Source organism: Choristoneura fumiferana, chromosome 24, assembly GCF_025370935.1.
Source record: "Choristoneura fumiferana chromosome 24, NRCan_CFum_1, whole genome shotgun sequence".
NCBI lineage: Eukaryota > Metazoa > Arthropoda > Insecta > Lepidoptera > Tortricidae > Choristoneura > Choristoneura fumiferana.
In genome coordinates, this window is record NC_133495.1 from 5182193 (window position 1) to 5208416 (window position 26224).

Below are 26224 nucleotides of genomic sequence, written 5' to 3' on the forward strand. Positions count from 1 at the left end.
TGTGTTTAACAATACTCGATTGTATAAAGATGACCATGAAAATACTTTAAATCGACTAGAATTTACCCGACTGTGGCAAAGCAAAAAGAGGATTATTTGATTTAACTGTAATCTTCTTTTTGATCAGGCAAAATATAATGTTGTAGGTATTTAAACAAAAGTTTTGTATTACCTATCTATGATTAAACCTCACTCAGTCAGTTCTTATTTTGACTTTACTTCCTGTGTCTACTTACACTGAAAAACGGTCTGATAATTTTGAGTTTTCGTATGTCAGTATAAATAAACTACTTAACTGTATTTTCTTTACAGAAGTTATGTTTATCTGAAGGCTTTTAATCTTATGTAAATCACAATCGGAAATAAAAAACCCGCTTTTTAAAATATTTTCAAGGCACAAACAAAAAGACGTTTCCTTTTATACCTAAGTCACATATGAGGACACATACAATGTCCATTTCTTGTTGCGAAATTCAAGCAAAAACTCACCGAGCGTTTAACGAATTTGACATTTATTGACTTTTGTACAACTATAGACAGAGAAATGCTAACATACTTATCATTGACATTGTCTTCGTACATTTCGTTTACTTTACTGGCATCCAACAAAACGTAATGTCACATAGAGGAAGGCTAAATTTGTTTAAAAATTCTTTCACAAGCTACTTTCCCGGAAAGGTGGAAATTTCCCACATTAATTCACGCAAAGGCTGGTTTAAAAATAAATACAAAAACCTCTACAAATTTCAGTTAGAATGCACATTAATTAATCCTACCAATGTTACTTATTTATCTAGTTTTTTGTAAAAAAAAATGCGTATCATTTACAAATTTCATGTCAATGTGAGTGAAGCTCGAATTAGAAGGTATGGCCACCATTACAAACATATAAAAGAAAACTGTAAACAAAACCATCCACCAACATTGTTCACTCTACGTCAAAGATATATTTACATTTAAGTCACTGTATACCTTCTGACAATTTTATACAAAATATCGTACACATGGTGACAGTGACAAGGTAAGCATATCAATAAGCTGTGTTTCCACCAGAAATGTGCGAGGAATATGTTTTTCATGAACCCATCGAAATACTTCATTTACTTATCGTCGCTCCGCTAGGATGTTTCTACTAGAGCTGTGCTGTGCGAGGATAGATGAAGCGTTTCTATTGCTTCGTAAAAAAAAACATTCCTCGCACACCTCTGGTGGAAATGCAGCCTTAATCTCACCTATGCCAGCATCTTCTGAATTACGTTTATACAAAACTGTAAAACCTTTTTCTAAGCTGCACAGATCTCTTCCGAACACGCAATAACTCAGTGCAATGCCCCAGCACTGACCCGTAGTAATTAAGTCTAAAAAGCATCGTAAAATCATAAATATGAAACTCAATCAGTACACAGTTAGCCGGTCATGGGAAACGCGTCTCATACATATTGCACTAGTTCATACACTTATACTGTAACAACTATGATTGAAGATAGTCATGCGTGTAAAATAGTGGTGGAATTGATTTGTGCTGTGCGAATTTTTTTTATGATCGTATCATGTTCGCAACTTGTTTTTTGATGATTAAGCGTGAGATTTTTTATTATTAGAAGGATTTTGGCAATTTTTTCATCGAATCGTCTAATAGTTTTGGTAGAATGAGTCGCTTTATAGAATTTTGATTTTGTTACTATATAAATGCAAAAGTTTGCGAGTGAATGCGTGGATTTTTGATAACTGTAAAACATGAAATAAGAATATATTTGAATTAAAGGAAATAGCTTGTAAGCACTCCGAATTATTCTTGCGCTATTTTTTATACGAATCCTGGTACTAAACGAATGAAATCTCAGACAGAATCTAGATTAAATAAGGTTAAGTATTGTATTCCTAAGGCAACAGAAAGAACATGGATGACAACTAGTAGCCCAAAAAGCAAACGCGTTGAAATCTTTTTTACCAAAATCCAGAAAGGTCGTAAAAAAGTCACAAGTATAAATCAGTTATGTTTCATAAATCGTATTAGATTTTTACAATTAAAATTCGGAATCTTATAAGAATACTCCAGCCGCAAAATTTTAATTGGATCATCGTATAAAATCTTTTTTTGTGCCAAGTTCAAATGCTTAAACTTATAAAATGACGTAATATATTTTCGGGAATCGAACCCGAAACGTTTCGCATCGTATTCACGGCACGCACGCCGCTACACGACTGGCCGCCTATGTGTTATACCTAGAAAAGCATTATTTTAGGGGTCCCTAGGAAATAGCCCTTTTTAGCCGTTATCGACTCTGAGTAACCCTACTAACAAAATGTGACACTGACGTTGATTAGTTACTTGTTCCAATTTCATGCTTCATTGGTCTGGAATATATTATGTTTGTACCTAATTTGTTTTGATTCTTCAAGATATCTCCTTCTATGCTTATTCTTTATCGTTTGACAAAAAGATGTAGTGAAAGCATTTGTGATTTACAGTGCGTACCATAAAGCCTTAGGTCTTCCACTTCCAAACTGTTCCTGATTCTCAAAGTTCCATCTTCCCTTTTGTTCTTTCGCTTGCTTTTAGTTTTACACTCCATCCTTTTGCACGTTTCAAGCACCAACAAACAACATTAACAATCGAGAGTAAATTAGTAGAATAATAATTACCATTGACTTAATTTTTTCTTCACCAAAAAAAAAAAATTTTTTATGCCCTCTACCACGGAACCCGGGTAACAAGCGCCTGCGCACGTGTTCTAAGGCGCGCGCGCCGACCCGTGACTCGGCTTCCTGTTAGGTGCTATGACCCCAAAGAAATGGTCTGTAGCTCCGCACACAGTTTTTTTTTCTAAGCAGGATATCGGACACTATTTAATGGTCCGATGGATTGGTGACGGTTTTGCAAAGATTTTAATAGTTTCGGGTCCTTGATTTTTGTTTAATTTGTGCGAGACGATAGAGGAAGGATTACGATAATTATAAAGAGTACTATACTATATACTATAATATTATAAATGCGAAAGTGTGTGTGTTTGTATGTTTGTCCGTCTTTCACGTCGAAACGGAGCGACGGATCTACGTGATTTTTGGCATAGAGATAGTTTATGGGCCAGAGAGTGACATAAACTACTTTTTATCCCGGAAAAATGCGCAGTTCCCTAGGGAACAGCGCGCGATAACCGAATTCTACGCGGGCGAAGCCGCGGGCAAAAGCTAGTAAAATCAACTTTTTAAGAAGTACTATCTCCATTACCATGGCAAGGCAACGAGGCTACACTAAAAATGTTATAGACCGATTTATAACATTAGTAAGGAAAGAATGATAAACCAAACTCATAGCAAAGTTCTTCATTCTGTAGGTATACATTTCACAAGCTTTTCTATTGGTCATTGGACCCCTTGACTTCACTTTGCATATCTAGAACTTACGTTCACTAGTTACTATGACAGTACTTAAAACGTGAACTTCCCATCCCGTAAACCCGTTACGTGGTCAATTAAGACCGTTCGTGTGAACTCCAGCGCAGGATGTTCACGCGTCACGGCGCGTACGCAGCGCTAATTATTGTCTATGACATGTCAATCCTTGGGAAGGCTGGTCGATATAATGAGGTGACATTATATGGAAGACGGCTGAGGAATTTAGCTAAAGAGGGCTTATAGGTACCTATTTTTATCCCGGAGCTACGCTCCCGTGGGAGAATGCAGGATGAAAAAAAAATAGGTCCTGAAGGCAAAGTGCCTTAAATCCTTTAGTTAGCTCATTTTACTTAAAGGAAATATTTCTTATTAAAAAAAACTGTCTTCAAAGATTTTAGTTGAAATTTCAGTAAAAAATTGAAAAACAAACATTTGCTTTTTTATTTTATTTTAGTAAAAAATTTGAATGAATTTAAGAAAAAACTTTGAATGCAGCTTTGTTTCTTTTTAAAAATAAATTAATGTTTCCTTGGAGTAAAATGAGGTAACTAGAGTATTTAATGGCAGTCTCCCTCTCCAAGGCCCATTATCAAATTTTTTTCACCTTGTACAAGGTTGATGAGCTTTCTTCTCTATCCCATTGGTACCTGGGTGAGCCTGTGCAGCACAACCGTCGTATCATATCCCATATTATGTTTCAAAACTCTAAGGAGTACCATGGACTAAAACCAATTGCATATTAATTATTTCTAGTAATTTCTAGGAATTCCCATTAGGATGATTAAAATCAGGAATTCGATTCAATTTTAGAGCTATGGTTCAAGCGGGCAAAGTCGCAGGTAATGGCTAGTACTGAATACGGAAGACTATGAAAACATCGCATGCTCAGATAATAGAAAAGAAAGCTGACCCGAGCATATTTTCTCATACTTCGCACACATATTCATGACGAAAGCACCCATTACCTGATAATCTAGTTTTTATCGATAATTGCGAGCAGCTTCCGTGTTTTTTAATCGATCGTAATTGTGATTCGATGAATCGAATAAGGACCATCTACGATGAATAAAAAAGGGTTTTTAACGTGTTTTTTAGATGTGGTAATAGGATTACGATGTTATCATAAATATGCGCATATACTAGGTTTTTTTAGGAATAAATAAATACAGTATCAATGTCATTTTTTTTATCTTCTTTGTTGATAATCTTCCACGCTAGGCCATGACGCGGAACGAATGATTTCTCCGTCACGTAATACATATAAAAGTAAAACGTAAGACAATTTTAAGTATGGACGTTTAGACTAGTGATCTAATAGTACCCATTTTAAAATGACTTGTTGTTTAAAAATGGTCATGGTGAGAAATAATCCTTTTATTCATAAACGCTTTGTTAAACTTCTGTTAGTTTAACAGTTGCTTGCACTTATCTGACGCATTGCCAGACAAAACATAGTTCCAAGGATTATAACACTTTTATTATTTGCAGTCAATATATCTAAGTTGTTTAGTTACACTATTTTCCTATATTTTTTGCGACATGATTAATAATGACATTCCTTTGACCGGTTTAAAACAAGAGTGGAAAACGTTTTAGTGATTCTATTTTTTTTATATTATTATTATTAATTAGGTAGTAAAAGATGGTATGGTGGCCTCCCCAAAGTACACCGATGAACTGGTGAAAATCACATGAGTCCGATCTATGGATATGGGCGGCGACCAGTCATGATGACATTCTTCGGGGGAGGCCCATTTCCCGGAATAGTCTTTCAGTTCATGCTGTTGATGTGAAATGGTTGATTTCCACCAAACATATGTCCAAGTTACACAAATACAGCTTAATGAAGTGCGGTGTAGTGACTCAAACACAAAAAATCCTCCAACTTTATAACTCAAAATTTAACAATCATTAAATGTCATCGACATCGCAACTTTTTTTAAGATTAACGTCCAATCGTGTAAACAGCTCATTATAAAGCCATAAATAAAATTATCACCCTTTCACGACAAGTCGTTCCAGTTTATTTAAACGCCGTAAATATTATCCAGTTAACTTGATTTGATATTTTTACGCATGCTGCAGATACTCTTGATTTTTTAATATTATTTAACATAAAATACTGTGTTCAAAATATAATAAATTTATTTGCTGGCTGTACTTGTATTGTCATCCAATTTACATATATTATATATACCGGAGTCGAAGTTGGTAAAAATTAACGGTACCTGTTTAAAAAAAAAGTCCGTAGAAAGCTATTATTATCAGCAGCAGGCTATATTTTATTCCGGAAATTTGTATAATTCTTACGGCATGCAGAAGAAGTGGTGAGCAACAGCTAGTGTTATTATGAATATAGAATAATAATATTAATTTAAAAAATCGTACTCAGGGTCCATAATTAGTTAGTAGCAATAAATAAATAAAATAAATAAAAATGATTTATTTCAGACCATTTTTGATCCATAGCATACAATAATCTACCATTTTTACCATTTTTTTAAATATATACTATCATTTTTGCAATAATCTCTATCCACCCCCTTGAGAGACCCTTATGACAACTTGCACTATCTCCCAGGTGGTCGTGGTTCACACATTGAAACCACTAAAGTATACGGCACTAAGCTATGTCTAAAGGTATTTAAAAATAAAACACAAACACACCTAATAAGCACTCAGTTTACTTTTAAAAATTCAATAGGCACAATAACTGTAATCCAGAGCTGCGGTGCGTTTTAAAAAACGAAAATGTCACACTCCTCCGACCCGTGACGCCATACGTGTAAGGGATGGCAATTCTTCCTAAGAATTCTTTCTATGCCTTAGATTTAAATTAAATTCAGGAGAATCGATTATCGATTTATTTTGCTGGAAGTAAATTTGTAGTTAATCGATGTTTCGGCCTAATTTAAAGATACTGCACGGAAGGATAACGTCGTATAGAATTCTAAGGTTCCATGATGCTACGAATGATGCGGATAAAATTATACGAGTATATACAGAATACCTTACGAAGATGTTACAATTTGACTTATTTGTAATGTCATGATTGGAATTGTTACTGAAAAATAATAAAATCGAATCTTGACTCATGACTTTCCAAATAATCCTTCCTTTAAACATTTGTGATAAAATATTTTATTTTGGGCAAGTAAGCTTTGAGAGTCGTGTCGTAGTAATAATAAGTACTATGTAGAAAACCATTTCACAAAAAAATATTTTTGAGGCCCAAAATGTTGTAAAAATATCAATAGTCAAACATTTTTAAATCGATTTCTTACTAATTTCAGATCGCCATCCCTAACGTTTTATACATTTAATTCCCGCCTCCCACATAGCGCCGAAACGCGGCACTCTCGGGGTATAATTATGACGAAAGGACGATATATGGACGATATTATTTGCGCAACAAATGTGCTAATGTGAATTTAATATTGTACTTATTTTGAGGGCGGACAGTTTTTTGATAAAGCTGGGTTTTCTTAACAACTGGGTAACCAAAGCATTGATTTTGACCGAATTTGATCAAAAGCGCTTTCGGCTTCAGTTAGAATTCAGTCGCGAAAATAAACTAAGTATAAAAAACAAAATTTCATTCGAATTTTGTTTAGCTGTTTAATTGTTTATTAAATAAAAGCCGTGGTAGCCTAATAGTTTGATTTTTGGCCTCTCAAGCAGAGGATTGTGGGTTCAAACCCTGGCTCGCATTTTTTAGTTTTTACGAATAAATTCGTCAAAATTAATTTCAAAATTAATCATGATCTAAAGGTGAAGGGAAACATCGTGAGAAAAACTGTAGAAACTTGCAAAGCAATTCAATGGTGTGGAGTTAATCTGCACAGGGCTGGCTTGGAGCCTACAGCCTAAGCCTTCTCTTCTCATTTTGAGAAGAGGCCTGTGCACCCGGCAGAAGACAGAGATGAAGTAACTAACAAACCAATATGCTTACAGACTGTCATAATGTCTGCACGTGAAATAGGGTTATAGGATTTGTGTAGGAGGTTGACTGTACTTACTATATTTTACTGCGTGGGGACTTCCCGGTAGAGAAAGCCAAAAAACACTGGTTGGCCGTAATGCCATTCATTCATGCAACCCATTCACAAACAATCAAAATAATACCATAGACTAAAAATGTTCAATCGAACGACCACCCGCAGCAAACCACAGATTCGTTCGATTTATCGACGAAACAAAACGGTTTGAAAAATTCGAAATCGACGTCTCTGCTCTCTAATTCCGTTCCCGCCTATAATTGACACTGACGCGCCATTTTTTGTCGCACTCGCACCTGAAGTATGTCCATGTTGCTGTCTCGCCGGGCGTATTGTCACGTGTCAACACAATTTTGACAATTATGTTATTTGTTTCGGCGACGATTGGTGCCTTGTAATTTTGTATGACGGCGAAGACTGAGGTCATTGAGCCTTGTATGGGAACAGATGGATGAATGGAGTGAGGGTGACGTCAATGACCTTTGCCTTAATGTGAGTTTAGGTTCTAATGCCCTTGTAAATGGTCTGAAGTAGGACTTATTTGTGTGAAACTACGTTACTTGTTGTTGCGCGCACTAACAGAGACTTGATATTTGGCTTGCGCGTGTGTGTGTGTATCTTTCTGTCTAGACATTATAATAGAATAATGTTCTGCCATTAGTTAATATAATGTACCTACTAAAATTGAATATTTAGGTACACAAAATATGAAACATAAGCAGTATGCATATATGACAAACTCGAACATAATGAATACACTCCTATAGCTACGAAGCTGTAGTAGAGGCCATTTAGTTGATCCATGCCTTCTTAAGCAGGGTATTGCGGTTCGAATCCTGGCTTACACGTCTATGATTTTTTTCTGAATTTGTATGCAAAATTACATTTGAAATTTATTAACTTTTCGGTGCAAGAAAACATCGAGAGAAAACTCAAACACCTACAATGAAGTTCGAATTCATTTCCAATCCACACTGCGCAAGGAAACTACAGCCGTTTCGTTCTGCGAAAAGACCTGTCTCCGGAAATGATAATACAGTTAACCGTTACTTAATAGTATAAATATTCTGTTTTAAGCGTACTATAAATACGGAAACAAGTCCCATTTTCCCATTACTCGATAGACAATACCATAAATCGCTAATCTGTGTGTTTGTCTGTACGGTAGCTCGTGACTAAGCTTGCGATCTATCTGGATTGAGACGTCGGCGCTTTTGAATTATATATGAGCTTTTATTAAGCTCACAAAGATACTGAGATGGATCTATTTAGAATGTAGAGTTCAAGTTTGCGTCTTTGCTAGAGGCATCATACGTCCCACTGCTGGGCACAGGTCTCCAAATTAAGAGGGTTTGGGCCGTAGTTCCCACGCGGGCCCAGCGGATTGGGAACTTCACACAAAATTGAATTCGGTTTGTGCAGGTTTCCTCATTTCTGGAAATTCATCATTTCAAATTAATACGTTATTAAGTTCAGTTTAATTTTATTTAAAGGTATGGAACGATCAAACGATAAAACTGGTTTAGCAGTTAATTTTAGACTTACTTTTTCTTTGAACAAAAAAATATGGATTGTAAATTTTGCCCTCGTCATTTTTAGATTACCAAGTTTCAAATTTTCAACGCACGCGTTGATGTCTTTTCTATAGATCACCGCATGCGCATACTAACCAACAACGGAATAAGTGAATACCTGTTATAAGCATTCTTCGAATTAATATTGGAATTTAAATTAACTTTAATTAATGCTTTTTAGGTTACTTTAGAATTACCATGGGGAATAAACGAATATGCCATATATAATGTTGTTCGGCGACTTCAGAGGGTCACTTGATATGCGCAATGGCAGACTAACGGTAGCTAGATGTTTGTATTCATAGTACTGTCTATGAGAATACATTTATTTGACAGTTTTACAGTTTTTACTCGCTTTAGTTTAACTAAATCCTTTCAATAATAAAGTATGTTGATGTATGTCTTTTTGCAAGCACTTGTTTTGTTTGTTTGTTGAAGTCAAATCTTGAAAATCAAATTTTACCTACTCCTAGCAATCGGATTAGCTTGATTTGGTGTAATATTAAGTTTGGTGACATTAAAAGTAGAGTAAAACAAAAGTATAGCCCTCAAAAAGCTTGTACTATTATTTTTTTTGACAAAAGCTTTCCTGTTATACAACACTTTTTTTATTCAAAATAGCTGGATAGGAAAACAGCGAGTCACGGGCTAGTCGAAAATAGTCTTAGTAGAAACTTAAAATATCTGTATTTTTGTATCCTTTACGGTCTTACGCCCGCGGCTTCGCTCCCTTTGTGGAACTCACGTGGGTTTTTTTAATCCGATACAAAATGATACTGATCTAATTTCATGGATTTGAGTTGAGCGTTATATTGATGAGCCACTAAGTCAGTATATATTCATGTCTATACTAATATTATAAATGCGAAAGTGTGTGTGTTTGTGTGTTTGTATGTTTGTAGGTATGTCCGTCTTTCACGTCAAAACGGAGCGACGGATCGAAGTGATTTTTGGCACAGATAGTTTATAGGCCAGAGAGTGACATAGGGTACTTTTTATCCTGTAAAAATGCATAGTTCCCGAGGAAACAGCGCACGATAACCGGATTCAAAGGAAACGAAGCCGCGAGCAAAACCTAGTTTCTTATAAAGTTCAAAGAATTATCAATGATTAATGATGTCGTATCACTTACACGTAATATTATCGAAACAAAACCGAACCTTAACCGTTCATCGTCCCGCAACGGGACGCGTTTGCACTGCACCACGGCAATAGTTAAAGTGATCGAATATTTTTTTGTCCTAATGTATTGTTTGGCGTAACAGTTCTTTCGCATAAATTTAAATGTACGCCCTGAACCATCGATTTATCAGGAAAATCCATACTAATATGTTTGTATGTTTGTCCATCTTTCACGTCGAAACGGAGCGACGGATTTTGGATTTTGGTATAGAGATAGTTTATGGGACAGAGAGTGACATAGGCTACTATTTATCCCGGAGAAAAGCACAGTTCCCGAGGGAACAGCGCGTGATAACCGAATTCCACGCGGGCGAAGCCGCGGGCAAAAGCTAGTTATATAATAAATCCTAACTTATTTAAAAAAAGGAGTCTTCTAAAATAATTTTAAATATTTATTAATTTGAAAAACACATTAGCAGAAAGTAATTAATAAAAAAAACATGGAATAGTATACATTAGGTGCCATTAAGCACATATATATATATTTTTATTCGACTGGATGGCAAACGAGCAAGTGGGTCTCCTGATGGTAAGAGATTACCACCGCCCATAAACATCTGCAACACCAGAGGTCTAAGATGGGATATTGATGTTGTTAAACTTTGGTGTGTCAGATGGTTTGGTGTGCTGGTGACTGTACCGTTGTAACAATGGAGCTGGCGTGGCGCGTGCGCAGGACGTGACCGCGCGGCTGCCACCGTGATGTACCGCCATGTACCTCCATGTACTACTTCTAGGTACACACTAGATACAGGTCGTATACTATGAAGTGCAAAATTCGGCGTATATTGCCGTCTCGCTGACACTTATATTATTTAATACGAGAGTGAAAGGGACGGTAGGATACGAACTTCGCTTTTCGAATGGAACTGGAGGTCTGCGGCGAAGGCCTATGTGACCATTTAAACCATTTCAGCAGCTTAATTAAAATCAGATACATTCGTTTTTTTTGTATCCTCAATCACTTGAAAGATTTTAATCGGACTGAATGATGGTGGTGCATGACTTTTATGGGAATAAGGCCCATGGCCCTATGAACACTTCTTTTCAGCCTCACAACGTTGTTATCAGCATCCAGCAGCTGCGGTGCCAAAGGGTTAGGGAGATATAGCAGTTACTAGTGAGAATCGTGAAAGTTTAAAACGTAGGTAATAATATGTTAACAAACGTATTTGTGTTGTAGAACACATTGTAAAACACATGAAATTAACAGATAATAAGAAAATAAGATGTACAAAGATGAACTTATCCCTTCAAATGATCACTTCCAGTTAATATTTGAACGATTGGCATGAAATCAGAAACTAAACAAACGCAGAAAAAACTTAAAGTTTAAGTTTTAGTCTTGTAGATTTTTACCATTTTAATGTGGTATCTTCAAATGATGGGCTTTAAAATATTGATGATTTGTATTAACGTAAATGAGCCATCATTTGTCCAGCCCTACATCTACCTAACCTAACCTTTAATTGCCCATTAACCCAATCTTCGAACCTCTAACAAAAACTAATCATAACGTTTAACAACGTCTTTTTATGCTTTTTCTTGTAATAAAAAAGGAACGTTGGCACGCGCGGACTCGGCCGACGCGTATGCGCAACGAATCTTAAAACAATAGAAAAAGACAGAGTTTTACGGTTCACGCCAGTCAGAACGAGATAGATATACGATTGATGGTCACGACGTCTAACCGAGAAATGCAGTCAAATTAGGAGAAATAAATATCGACGGTGATACGGTACGGAATAACTGATTTTTTTTTTAGTTTTCAAACGGATTTTTGAATGGAATTGAATGCTCGTGACAACAGTGGCCGTGATGCGAATCTTAATTGGATGAGGTTCTTTAAGGAATAAGAAACATGTGTTATGTGACGCCGCTGGTTTCCTTATGGAGAACTTGGAGAAGTGGGCAAATTCTTCTCCAAACCTTAGGCTATTTCGATAAGTCTTCATTTATAAGAATCGAAATACATTGGCATACTGGCTGACTGTTGCATCTGTAGGTTTAATATTTTTACCCGACTGCCCAAAGGATAAGTCAAGTTGATAAGTCGAAAGAGTGGGTTGTCAATGGTTTTACTGACCCATATGGTTTTGCACACGTACCTAAACCATTATGTTGAACAGTTCAATTGGATTTCCAGAAATTTGCAAAAAGCACGTGACAATTACCAAAAATTACATCATAAATTTAATTAACGTTGCATAAATACTCTGCCTCTGCTGACGGTAGGCCTCCAACAAGATGGAGCGACGACCTGTTTAAGAGAAGTTTCCCTGCCGGCCGCGCGGCCGCGTTAGGTATTCGTTTGGGATATTGCTGCCTTTATCGCTCGTGACATAAGCGCTCGCAGCCGTCCCCCCCCTTGCCTTCCGCAACGACGTCCGTAATTTATATCGAGATAGCTGTAGGCTTTTCAAGATTTGGGCGGTTGAATTTTGGGTTTCATTGTCCTCATATTTTACGAAAAGTATAGCACAAAAATCAATGATTTTACAATCAAGATATTCATTATCTTTTCTATGCCTGTGGTTTTTTAGATTTTTGTAAAAATGCTTTATTAGTCTGTAATTCTCGTGCAAAGTTGACATCTTTTTTTTGTCGATTCTATGATAATCTGAAAAACCACAGGCATAGATGACTAGGTCTAGTTCATACTTACAAAATTTCATCTATTTCTGTTGCCTAGTTTTCAAATAACACCGGGACTACGTTTGTATGGAGAATGGAACGAAGAGACTTCTCTTAAGATCGCGGGATCGCGGTGGATGCCGAAAGCACAAGACCGGTCTGAGTGGAGAGCCTTGCGGGAGGCCTATGTCCAGCAGTGGACATCTTTCGGCTGACATGATAATGATGATGAAATACCTCGGAGCCAAAATTCTAGTCTGTAATCCAATTGAATTTTACCTACCCTAACTTAACCTGCTTACCTGCTGTAAAGTTGCCTGTGTGTTATACAGACTTCCAGCTATCTACATACCTACCAAATTGCATCCAAATTTGTTCAGCTATTCTAGCGTGAAGGAGTAATAGACATCGCACGCACATACTCACAAACTTTTGTATTATAATATTGGTAGGGTATTGTGCTTCAACTGAATAAAAAATAATTGGAAATAAAGATTTATTTTAATTAAAAACATGTAGACTGTCAGTAACTGTCAGAAAACTGACTAACAATAACTGATAAAAACTGTCAGACAATGTTATTTCTAATAATAATATCCACAAATCGGCAAACCGCCCTATGACATTCTAGAAAGCTGAATTGTCTCCTAAGAAAATACCTTTCACAATAAAATAATTCACCATTAGATACATTCCACCGTCTTTGAAATTTTCGCGAAATAACACTACCTACTTTAATAATGCCTAATAAACTTCAAATAATACGACCTCAAAGGGGCCGGCAAATTCTATAGCAATCAAACCAGTCACAAAGACCATAGATATAGAAAGGCGTAATCTAAAATTTCATGCTGGCCATAAAGAAAACAGTAGTGCCAACTGACTGTGTCTATGGTTTTTTACGTTTCATGGAATGCCTGGAGACTGCCGAAATGCATAAAGCGGGTGTTATTCGGCCTCGCAAGCTTCTATGCCTGTAGAAATGAAAATTTTATACTCTTGCTGCGTGGGTTAAGTTTGAAGCGGTAGCGGTGTAACAACTATGCCATAGACTATAGACAAAGATTAACACGTTCCTTGGGATATTTTTGGAATGATATTATAAAGTTTTAACAATCTGGTTTAGAGGCCGTGTTTGTTTACTGAAAAAAACACAGTGATTTTTTAATTTATCATTATAATCAGCTGTTAATTTTCATATTTTCGGATAACTAAGTAGATCTAATCATTGTATTAGTGTAAGTGTACAATGTTCTTATGAGACTATGGTAGTAAGCAGATAAGATTATATTAAATTAATGAACTATTTGTAATTAAAGCAATCAATTAACTCACATCAAATGAAACTGTCTATGTCAAACCAAATAAATTCAAATTAATTAAATCAAAACAAAATTTCATTACATTAAATTAAATAATAATATTAATTTATAAAAAATAAATTTACTGGAAAAGTTCAGTTATTGCTTTTTTCTCTGGTAACAAAATAATACGGCTTTCCTGAGTACATGAGTACTTACACTGCTACATTTTTGTAATGTTGGCTAGCTTTATAATTATCACTTCCAATCTACTCTGATTTTTGTTTGCTTGAGCAACTGTGACCTATATTTACATGCAGCTAAATGGAAGCAACGCTCGACATAGCTCTTTAATTGTTTTAAATTACTGGAAACTTATTTGCAAAACATCTGAAATACTTTTTATTCAATATCTTTGAAAACTAAGTACCAGTACTTTAATAGATTTAATAGTTAAAAAAAAAACATCTTTTTCTATCTAAGCTGCCGTAAAAACCAACAACTTAAAACATCCCTCTTCCTAAATCGCTTCTTTATCATTCTCTGCAAGATTCCAGCAAGTAATCTAACCCTAAACGTTTTCATATTTCCCCGCTAACCGCCTGCGCCTATCCCCCCGCCGCCGCCCATGCCATGCCCCCGACATATCTCTAGTAATAAAAGGCCAGCAATAACGCTTGCCCCAAGGCGTCGCATTGTGCATTTCTCGTCGGCCCGCCCCGCCGCGCAGTTTATAATCTATTTTACGCACCACAGTAAAACCGGGCAAAGATGCGAAAGAACTACCTACCGCGATCTTGAGTCTGGCTATGGTTTATTCAAAATACATACTAGATTTGTCCTACCCAATTGTTGTTGGGTCTGTGGTTTGGGAGAAAGAATAGTTTTGATAGGGCGATGTCCTCCTGGTTCGCTACCATCTTAGGGACATTAGAGATGATCTGCATTCTAACTTGTTTTTTTATAAGATAGGGAGCAAAGGAGTAGGCGGGTCAACTGATAAAATGCAAGCATCGCCGCCCATGGATACCTTTGACATAAGTTGAATAACGGATGCGTTGCCGGGCTTTTGAGAAAAGAGTACTTTTTTGTATTCTCATACCTATTGTATGTTATACACGTAAAATAGTGTATGTATTATAATTATTACTTATTTCACTGTATTGTAGCTTCCACTATTTTAAACTTTTACACTCACTCTTTGTCGGTCCCTAACTAATTGCTCCTCTCATCCACTCAAAGGTTGACTGGTAGAGATCCCTTAAAGGGATAAGTTCGTTTGTACATGTATCTCAAAGTTTGTCAATTGTATTCGTCTCTTTTATACAATAAAGAGTTAACATACAAATATACTGTGTCAAGTCAATAGTGTAGCGACTTATACTTTGACTATTTAGTTCATATGTGACACACGGTACAACCCTGTTACATTCAGCATTTGCCGCACTTATCAAAATAATCTTTATAAAGGCAGCAGAAGCTCCCTGTGACAGAGTTCTAACAAGTGTCATGTACGAACTTATCAAAGTATAGTTGATCACAAGCTAGGTTGCAGTTAATATTATAATGCAGTCCGTCTTCTTCATAGACACCCCGTCGCTAGCATAGTTCAATCCAGAAGCCAAAATGCTTAAAAAGTCTCAGCTAATGATAGCATTAATGATGCGATCGATCATAATATAAAGATTTGTTCCACTTTGCACCGGTTAATAAAATGAAGGTTTTTTTTTACTCGGGACCACTCATCGAAAAGTCTAGGGATACTCATTCATCATCATCATCAGCCTACAGCAGTCCACTGCTGGACATAGGCCTCTTCCATGGCGCGCCACAACACTTTCTTCAGCCCCTCGCATCCATCCGCCGCCAGCGACCCTCTTAAGGTCGAGGTAGGGGGATACTCATTATCCGTAAACAAATTTGATGTTTTGATTCAGTAGTAATATGCCTATATAGAAATGTTCAAAAATATCCCTACGCACCGTTAACGACTATTTTTAACACCCTTAAAATCAAAATCAAAACGTTTATTCTGCAAGTAAATCGCAAAGGGCTCTTTAACATGGCTTTTTTTTATATTACCAGTGCTTTTGGAAAGATCATCATTGCCAAGAAAAAGGCGCTGCAAAAACTTGACAGAAAGTTATTTTTTTTAATACACATAATTACAAATAAAATACATTATATTTTTTTTCATTTCTTTATGCAAGAGCAGTGCGGAATACAGCATTATGGCACGCGGTGGTCCCGTCTCGTTCATCATATCATTAATTAGATCACAATCATTATCATTAATTAAATAATGATTAATGACATTTGTTTGCGGGCAGAGTTTTGATATGTTTAAATTCATAATTTAATCTTGAAACTTACTGATGTAAACGAACCTGTTTTTTTTTTACTTAAAACTAGCAAGTACTCGTGGTAACTAATAACCGTTGTCTGCAGACATCTGCAGTACAGTCACCAGCAGCAATATCTTTGACACAATAAAACGTGCATAAATATCTGATGCGACTCTATTTCTAGCGCCGTTAGGACGTATTATTAGATATGTTTGCACGCTCCGCTGTGGTAGATCAATGCAGGTGACTGTACTAGAGATAAAAGGATGCGTTGACAATCTTTAATAAATTACTCGTTACAGGTACCTGTTCGACAAAGATAAAGATACATTAGATACAGTACACGAATTACCAGGGTGTGCTTTATTAGGTCGTAAATTCCAGGCCATACTTTCTGGAAGTTATTCCAAAACCGACACACATTTATGTAACAAATTTTATATTATCTTGCAAGCCAAATTACGCCCACTTATGTTCAGATTGACTTGAAATTGGGTACGGATATTTACTATTGTACTTACAGAGTAGATTGGAAGATATTTCAAGTATGATTTATTGAATCAGGTGTTACTTTGCGGAGTTCCGTATCAATTTTGACGACCGGATGGCCAAGTGGTTAAAGAACCTGACTACGAAGCTTGAGGTTCGATTCCCGGCCGGAGCAGATATTTGTATGAATAATACGAATGTTTGTTCTCGGGTCTTGGATGTTTAATATGTATTTATTTAAGTATGTATTTATCTATATAAGTGTGTTTATCCGTTGCCTAGTATCCATAGTACAAGCTTTGCTTAGTTTGGGACTAGGTCAATTGGTGTCAAGTGTCCCATGATATTGATATTTATATATTTATTTATATAATGAACTAAACCGATTACTTTGCTCACTCACTCACTTATGATAGCTACGTTTGTGCAAGAAATATTTGTTCATGAAGTTTCTCCGCCTCCGAACTGTAAGAACACTTTTTAAATATTGTATTTCAAGTATGGTCATCACACAGTACAGTCAGCAAAAAAGTATTTTAATTAAAAATGTTTTTCTAGAACACAATTTACGGCTATTACATTTACTGAATTGTGACGCCGCCGCCGGCCGCCAGGCGGCGACACTGTCGTTTTTACCGCAACGGATGTGTCGCGCACGCGCTGCATTTCAAATTCGAACATCTACCGTCCTGCTCTAGCACCAACGGACCGTGTTTAACCTTCCCGCTCTCACAGCTTTTTTATTGCATTTCGATTCCGCTTGCGTTTTTGACGTTTTTTATTTTCGTTTGTTTTAGATTTTAAAGGCTACGATGTGGCTACGATACTATTGAGAGAACTATAAAGCTAAACCAGTTTTAGTGCTTAAAGGTTCCGAAAATAACTTCTTTCCTTTACTACTTAACTACAAACATAGGTAGACAGGTAAAAGTAGTTTTTTTTAATCATCACCATCATCCCAGCCTATATACGTCCCACTGCTGGGCACAGGCCTCCTCTCAGAACAAGAGGGCTTGGGCCATAGTTCCCACGCGGGCCCAGTGCGGATTGGGAACTTCACACGCACCATTGAATTTCTTCGCAGGTTTGTGCAGGTTTCCTCACGATGTTTTCCTTCACCGCAAAGCTCGTGGTAAATTTCAAATGTAATTCCGCACATGAATTTCGAAAAACTCAGAGGTGCGAGCCGGGGTTTGAACCCACGACCCTCTGTTTGAGAGGCGATAGGTCAAACCACTAGGCCACCACGACTCACTTTTTTAATACGTAGTTCTAAATAAATATTGCCTAAATGTAATACCAACGTGAATTCTAGATAGATAAGTGTCTAAACATAGGCTTACGTATATACATCCCACTGCAGGGCATGTTATGTTTCACAGACATTGCTCTGATGCTGTGCGGGTTTCGTCACGATGTTTCCTCCGCGGTAAAGCTCATTGTACTTAAATTTCAAATGTAATATTGCTGGTTAATCCCGAATAACTCAAATAGTACGAATGACGATATAATATACGCCCAAACCTTTTGTTTAATTTTTTTTTTAGTTGTGTGGTATCTAACTAAGAATTTACTTGGAAAGGCAAAAGTTGGCCGTAGAAATTAATCTTACATCGATAGCAAAATACATATCTCAATTTAAAAAAAATGCTTTTATAGTATGCACTCCGCAAGCTCCTTCCATTGAACAATGTCCTATGGCCCACTTTTGCACACATAAAAATATACCTTCTTCCCTTAAGTATAATAGTCATTTTAGTATACTTACTTTAGACTGCGAATAGCAAAAAATGGCTGAAACCTCCAACTTTGATTGATACCTGTCATTTACAAAAGTCGGTTAACTTAGACGGGTCTATCCAAAAATCTCGTAATAGCTACTCATTTATTAATGTCCTGATAAAGATTCTGTCATTTTGGGTGGTTTTCTACGAATTACATACCTAAGGCTTACATTACAATCAATCATCATCATCATCATCATCATCCCAGACGATACTAGTCCCACTGCAGGGTATAGGCTTCCTTTAGAATGCGAGGGCTTGAGCCATAGTTCCCTCGCGGGCCCAGTGCGGATTGGGAACTTTAAAATCAAAATTATTATGCTAAAGTCTGCTGTAACAAAGATACCAATTTCGCCTTCATTAAACCATGAATTAAACTAGAACTATACCTTGACAAGTTCGTATCTGGCACTCGGTGGAACCTTGTTGCAGTCAGCATCAGTGGTGACAACTTAGGGGTTTTACCCCTAAATTTAGGGGGGGGAACTGAAAACAGGGCCAATTCTAGGGGTCGTCCTGACAATAATGACGGTTCGTCCCTCTCACTCAAATAGTGAATAACAGGTCAGTGAGAGAGATGGCACGATACAACTGCCGACGACCAACCAATATTGTACGTTAAAAGCACTTCCTAAGACATGCCGGTTAATTTATTTTCAATAAAATTACAATTTCAATATGAATGTACATCGATTTCGACAGAAACGAAACGCCAGTATAGTTCGAACCCGCTTTTCATAGCTGCGTGCTTGTCAAACAGTATAAACAGCAAGGTTAAGGCTGGGCACTACAATGTTAAAAAATTAGAATCTTGAAAAAAATCGGAAAAAAATATTTATTTAGGGTTTTTTAGGGAGATTTGAAAAATACTTCGGGTAAAATTGGGCAAAAAAAATCTTGATAAGGACACCTGCTACAGGAGTTGAAATAAAGTATAATCTGTAATTTTGATCGTAAACTAATATTGAAACTGTAAAATAAATTAATGAGTCAGACCGAATCACACGAGTGATATTTTTAGTTGCAATAGTTTATATACCACAGCGTAAATTCTGTTAGTATTAGAAATAATAAATATTTCTTTCTGTAAAAAAAAGGTTGCCTGGAAAAGATCGCTCTTAAACGATAAGGCCGCCTATTGCTTACCTTGTAATTTTCTCTCTGTATACCCATTTGCTGTACCGCTTTGCTATTTTCGGTTTACAATAAAGAAACATTGTATTGTATTGGTATTTTAACAATTAGTTCTATAAAAACAAAAACATTTTTACTACAACTTTTTTTACCGAATATACTTCTTGTGAACTTTGTGGGCTGTAGGAACCTACTAGCATGTCATCCAAATTAAATATCGTCTCTATTTACAAAATCTTTTAATAAAATTACACTTGTCAAAAAAACATATCACTATATGAGTAACCAAATCAATCATTAATTGTTGTAACTTGTATCGATAAGGATATAAAACCCCGATAACCCGACATTGCCTCTAATGGGTCCCGACAGGAAGCCAACCCGTCATTTGTCAAAGTGACATTTGACATCACTCAACTGACGTACCTGGCTGTATAATGATTGGAATTGACAGTTCGTATGATTTCGCGCCAAATATTTTGTCACAGAGTCTAAATATTGTCATGGGTTTATAAAAAAAAATTGTTTTGAAAACATTCGTTTTGATTTCATACAAAAACATAAGTTTATAAAAGAAAAGATAACTTGGTTATCTTTACCGTACTGGGCACAGACCTCCTCATAGAATAAGAGGGCTGTGGCTGTAGTTTACACGCGGGCTCAGTACGGATTGAGAACTTTACATGTACCATTGCGTCACAGTCACAGGTATGTGCAGGTTTCCTCACGATGTTTCATTCACCGTAAAGATCGTGGTAAATTTCTAATTTCGCACATGAATTAAGAAAAATTCAAAAATCAATATGGATTTCAGGCCATAGGCCAAACCTCTAGGCTACTTCGGCTTTTTAACCGACTTCAAAAAAGGAGTCTCAGGTAAAAGAAAAAATATATATTTGTATGAACAAAAACACTGGCGCCATTTACATTATAACCTTTGACATTCCTTTAACGCACACCTACTAAACAACATTAAAAAAAACTTTTTTGATTCTAAACACCTGTTAGATACAATCATACCTACAATATTAATGTAAGTGGCTAATATGTAATATTACACCGCCTTTACTAATACACTACATCAAGATTAAAATAATATTAAATTAAATAAAATACAAGTCGCTGTCAGGGCGTCAAGTTAAATAATCACTATAGTGTTCTATCAAATAACTTTAAAGCAAGCAATGAAGGTATCATAAATAACCTTTTACATTCCCCAATGAATTTACGACTCTATGTGAATAAGTTTAAGTTCAAAGTTGTTTGGTTCTAGAAGTGTTGGTGGTATAGAGAAATTATCGAAAAGCATGGACAATCTCTTAGGTTATTTATCAGGGGGACACTGCTGGCTACTGACAAAACAAACAATTCACATTTAGAGACGCGACGCAGAGTGTTATCGATTTGAAGATATTTTTATTTTTATCGGATGCCGAGTGTTTTTTTTATTAGAGTTGAGTACATTCAATCACTGGTAAGTTCGTCGCACTTATCAGGATACTCTTGTAGAATCCAGAAGAGAATCATCATCATCATCGTCATATCAGCCGTAAGTCCACTGTTGGACATAGGCCTCCCCCATATACCAGTTGCATAGGTTGGAAACGGCCTGCACAGTGAACCCGCGTCTTTACCAAGTCGTCCGTCCATCTCGTTGGTGGAGTTCGGCGCTGCGCTTGTAGATTCGCAGTCTCCATTTGAGAAATTTTCAGAAAAAGAATGTCGACACTTAATGTTGGTAGGCATACTAGAAGTTTCGGTGTCACAAACATCCGAGCTATCTTAGTCTTCAAAAATATCTTAACGCGCTAAAACGTGATGGACAATACGACTGTATGCAGATATTTTTGAGCGGCTAGATATCTCCGATGTTCGTGATGGATACTGTACCCCAAGTTTTGATAGCAATTTTGCAATTGTTTTGTTTTGTAAAAGCATAGACAGTAGACATATCTCTATGCTACTGCATAACCATTTAAACCCAAAAGGACACACAAATCTTTATGCAGCTGTTATGCTGGCACTTCACTTGGCATATTCGCAGAAATATTTGCGTGTGTGAAAGAGATGCACTATATTGTTGCTAGCGTGAGTGACGGAGATGTCATTAACGCAACGCGAATACGCAATACCAAGTGAAGTGCCACCTTTAGAATAAATTCGGATCCAACTTAGTTAGTTTTTTTTACCGCGCTGTCAGTGTCACCTCTATCTCTTTCTTCTCTACATCCACGCAGCGTGCAATGCGTCACGCCTGTTTTGTGTTTAATAAAACGTGTATCTAGCTTTATCGGAATTTTATTTCACGCCATCCAACACAAGTTTTCCTCAGAGACGAACAATCTTTATGTGTTAGATATATTACTAATACTATTATTTCTATTTTGCAGGTAAAAAATGGCGCTCCCTGACACCGCAAGACCGACGGCCTTTCGTTGAGGAAGCCGAGCGCCTCCGAGTCATACACATGACGGAACACCCGAACTACAAGTACCGGCCTCGTCGGCGGAAGCAGAACAAGACGCGGCCGAACCAGCCCGCGCCCCCCGCCTCCGCGCCCCCCACCTCTTCCACCCTCGGATCCCCCTACGCCACAACAACTGACTCCCCAGACCGCTTCTCCCACAACCCAGGAGCCCGCTTCTCCCCATACCGAACTTCCCCATTGGCACCAGATTACCAATCCAACCAGTTCAACGGCCACGTCCAGACCCCTGAATCATCCCCAGCAAGGTCCCCAGAACCACAGGGAAGAAGGAGCGCACCCGCAGAAGCTCCTTTACCAACCCCTGACGCTTCACCAGTTGAAAACGAAAAAGAGAACTTCCAATACGAGGAAAGACGACGAGCTATCAACGCTTCGTCCATGTCAGACTCCTACTCCCCTTACAAAACCTACAGGACTCCAGGATCTTTCTCACCAGCGCCGGTCGCCGCCATGGGTATGGCTAATGGCATGTACGTGATGTGCACGCAAAGGACTCTAGCTGAACAGCCGCCACTCGTCACGGGAACGTTTTTCCCTCCAGTAGCGACGTCTCAAGACCAACAAACTTTAGGGACGTCTACTCCAAGGGTCTCGTCGGCTCCGAGCGGCCAGATGAGTGCGGAATACAGCATTCAGTATCATCCGTATGAACAGTACGAGCACATGTATAAAACTGAGGAGTCCTACGTGGCACAATCTCACTACCCTGAGCAGCCGAAGACGGAGTACGATACTGGAGGCAGTTACTTCTCAGAAGAACCTCCAGCCAACCAAGAGTCTGAGCAGTTCATGGGTCAGCGGCCGGAAATCCGAACCGGTTCGCCAGAATCCGATGTGGATGCAAGGGAGTTTGATAAATATTTGGATTATGCTCCAGAAGCGATGGAGCAGCATCAGTATAGATACGAACAGCAGCAGGGATACAGGCCGTACTGCCCAGAGCAGACTCCCAACCCTGAATACTGTTCGGAGAGGATGTATCCCTCCCCTTACGCTTCTGTGATCTCTGCCCCTCCTCCTGCGGGGCCGTACCCCGCTCCCCCGGCGGCCCTAACAGAAGCCAGGAACGACGACGAATTTAGCGTCATCCTAGCTGGTGTCCGACAAACCTGCTATAGCAATTGATTTCGATCATCCTACTCGTAGCCCAAAGAATTTTTATTTCCACATACATGTGATCGAATCATTAATTCCTAGAAAGAATTAAATTCTGAACTATGACTCTTGCGTTAGTGTGTAATTGTAAATGCCCGAAACTTTGTATTGTTTCATATGAATACTTATAGTAGTGTAGGTGTTGTTTTAACGCCAGTTGTAGGCGATTTTTTTATTTAATGTAACGGAGTTGGCCTTTGATTGGAAAATTTTTGGCCTTAAATTGACCAGTGAAATAGGGTAACTTGTGGTAGTGCTGAATCAAAAGTAAATCAAAATTCGTTGTTCAAAGTTATCGCATAGAAGTAAAAATAAACTTATATATATTTCACTGTGTTACCTGCTTGATATTGCTGTGTTTACACGATTAAATAAACCAGAAACAGCGTTTAATCTGCGAACTTTATTAAAATATATAAATATACAGAACTGTATTGAAAATTTGAAAGGGCCTTTGATAAATTTTATGTGAAAGATAAAATCAATAATGCAGTCTCTGTTTATTTGGAAACAGGTTTCTGGTTTATCTGGTCAAGGGTTATCAGACGTCTTAAATATTTGTTTTAAGAGATTCCTTAATGAATTTTGATTTATTCTTTTTTACGGGACTACCCAAAATTACCAACTTAAATTTACGCTTGCTTGAAAATAAGAATTCAACGTTTAAAGTATTGCCATTAGCAAATAAAAGTTTTTGGGCCTCAATAATCACTCGTATTGGTGCTATGTAAAATTACCCTTATAACTTGTAATAAGTAGAGTCAGCATTAAATTATAAAGGATTTCGGTTACAATCGAGAGTAATGAAAACATGTCGAGTCTTACAAAACTATGACAACGTAAAGAATACGACACATTTTCATTGCTCTTGATTATAATAGACGCTTTATTTTACTGACTGTACGTGAGAATACCATTGAGGTAACGAGTATAAACGATTCCTATGTAAAAGATTATTTATTTGTAATTATCATAATTTGTATATTTCGTAGAAAAATAACATAGCGAATTTCGAAATTAACTGTAGCACTGTATATGGTGCTTTACTGAAATTCTACTTTAAGCGAAAATATTTTTTACTAATTTTGTATGTAATATGTAAACTTGTATGTTTTAGCTATATATGTAAAAACTTTGATTACGACATTGAAATAGTACCCATAACAAACATTCAGTTACGATATGGTTTATTCTGGAATTAATTTTAATAAAGCTTCTGTGCATCAAGCTTATTAAGAAACTTGGCAGAAAGTTTTTTTTTTTCAAAACAAAGTAAATTATAATATTTATAGATGAAAAATAAAATTTACATGTTTAAATTTTACAGTGATGTAGGTTTCATAAGTCGGGGCATACAATCTGAAATTTGAAATTCGAACTTCGTATAGTGTCATCCCGCTCACGCTAATTGTATTTAATAGAAGAATTAATGGGACGGCATGGTATTGTACTTTGAATTTGGGAGTAGCCTGGACGCGATTTTATAAAAGTAGGTCAAAATTACTTGAATGGTATTAAAAAGAACTCCAGATTAAATTACAATAAAGTTCGTCAAGCCAATATAATCCGTCAAACAGTAAAAGTTAAAATTAGTAAAAAATATTTTTTAGTTTATTTAAATCTGTTCTTCCAATTATGTTGTTGCCGCACTTAAATTAGTTTCTATTTTTTATATTTTTCTATTGTTAATTTTAAAATCTTGTACCTGTAATCTCAGTTGAAAAATATCAAAATTTCTCTCGGCTCTGTCTTTTAAAAGAGAATTAAGAATATATTTTTGAGCGATCAAACGTGTAAATATCTTTGTAGCTGACTGTACTCAACCGAATTTATATAAAATTATGTTTCTAGTACACTTTAACATGATTGTATTAATATTTGTGAGGCTTACACTCTCGAAAATATGCCGCCACAATTTAATGTAAAAAACTTTATTTTTTGAACACCACAAGACCAAACACAAATATGGTAACATTACTAGAAACAAAACTTATAAGATCTTTAAAAGAATTTCCGCTACACATATATCAAAAGAACAAAATGCTACAATTTCATTAATTAAAATACCATATATAGTGGGTACATACATCGGATAAAAAATAACAAACTACAAAAAAATCTAATCCTTCTCCAAGTGTGGTAATAAGCATGTGCTTGTAGATATTAGACCTTAAGGATTATATCATAGGTTTTATTCTAGATTAGTAAGTATAATCTGTATAAATTGTAAGAATTAAAATATCTCATATTGTACTAAAAATGTTAGAAGTTATTAGTTTTTATTATAATTTTAACGAAAAAGACACTCGCACTGCGAAATTAAGTTTTTCCTATTTTTAAGAAAATTTATAAGGAGCAATAAAATTTATATTCTACAGAATTTCAGTTTTTTTTATCTTTTCCACTTAGAACCCAATGACAATAAAGGCAGGTAGTATTTCAACGAATTGATACTGCGCATGTAGGTATGTATGTTTATAACATATTTTCGTAGGAAGTATATTGTATAATAAAGTCACTTCTTTAAAATAAAAAAAATAAGCTGTGAGTCGGACTCTCATACTATTCCATATCACTGTATCAAAAAAAAATGTACATATTATAAGAACAAAACCCTCAGTCGATGATACAGAAACAAAAGTCATTGTATTTTTCGACTCTATAAGTTGACAACACTGATCAGTCGTGGAAAAATGTCACTAGGTAAATACTTTTAATAAAAAAGCTCGTTCGAGGGTCAA

The 26224-nt window shown here is 36.5% G+C and overlaps 1 protein-coding gene across 1 annotated transcript in view; it reads left to right on the forward strand.

Moving 5' to 3' along the window:
* The window catches only part of Sox15 (Sox box 15 transcription factor), a 144800-nt gene extending 118937 nt beyond the window's left edge, over positions 1 to 25863 (forward strand). The window contains exon 4 of the mRNA XM_074106307.1: positions 22231 to 25863. Within this exon, the coding sequence (XP_073962408.1) occupies positions 22231 to 23453 (1223 nt within the window). The 3' untranslated portion in view covers positions 23454 to 25863. The remainder of the gene's footprint in view (positions 1 to 22230) is intronic.
* The last annotated feature ends 361 nt before the right edge of the window (positions 25864 to 26224 follow it).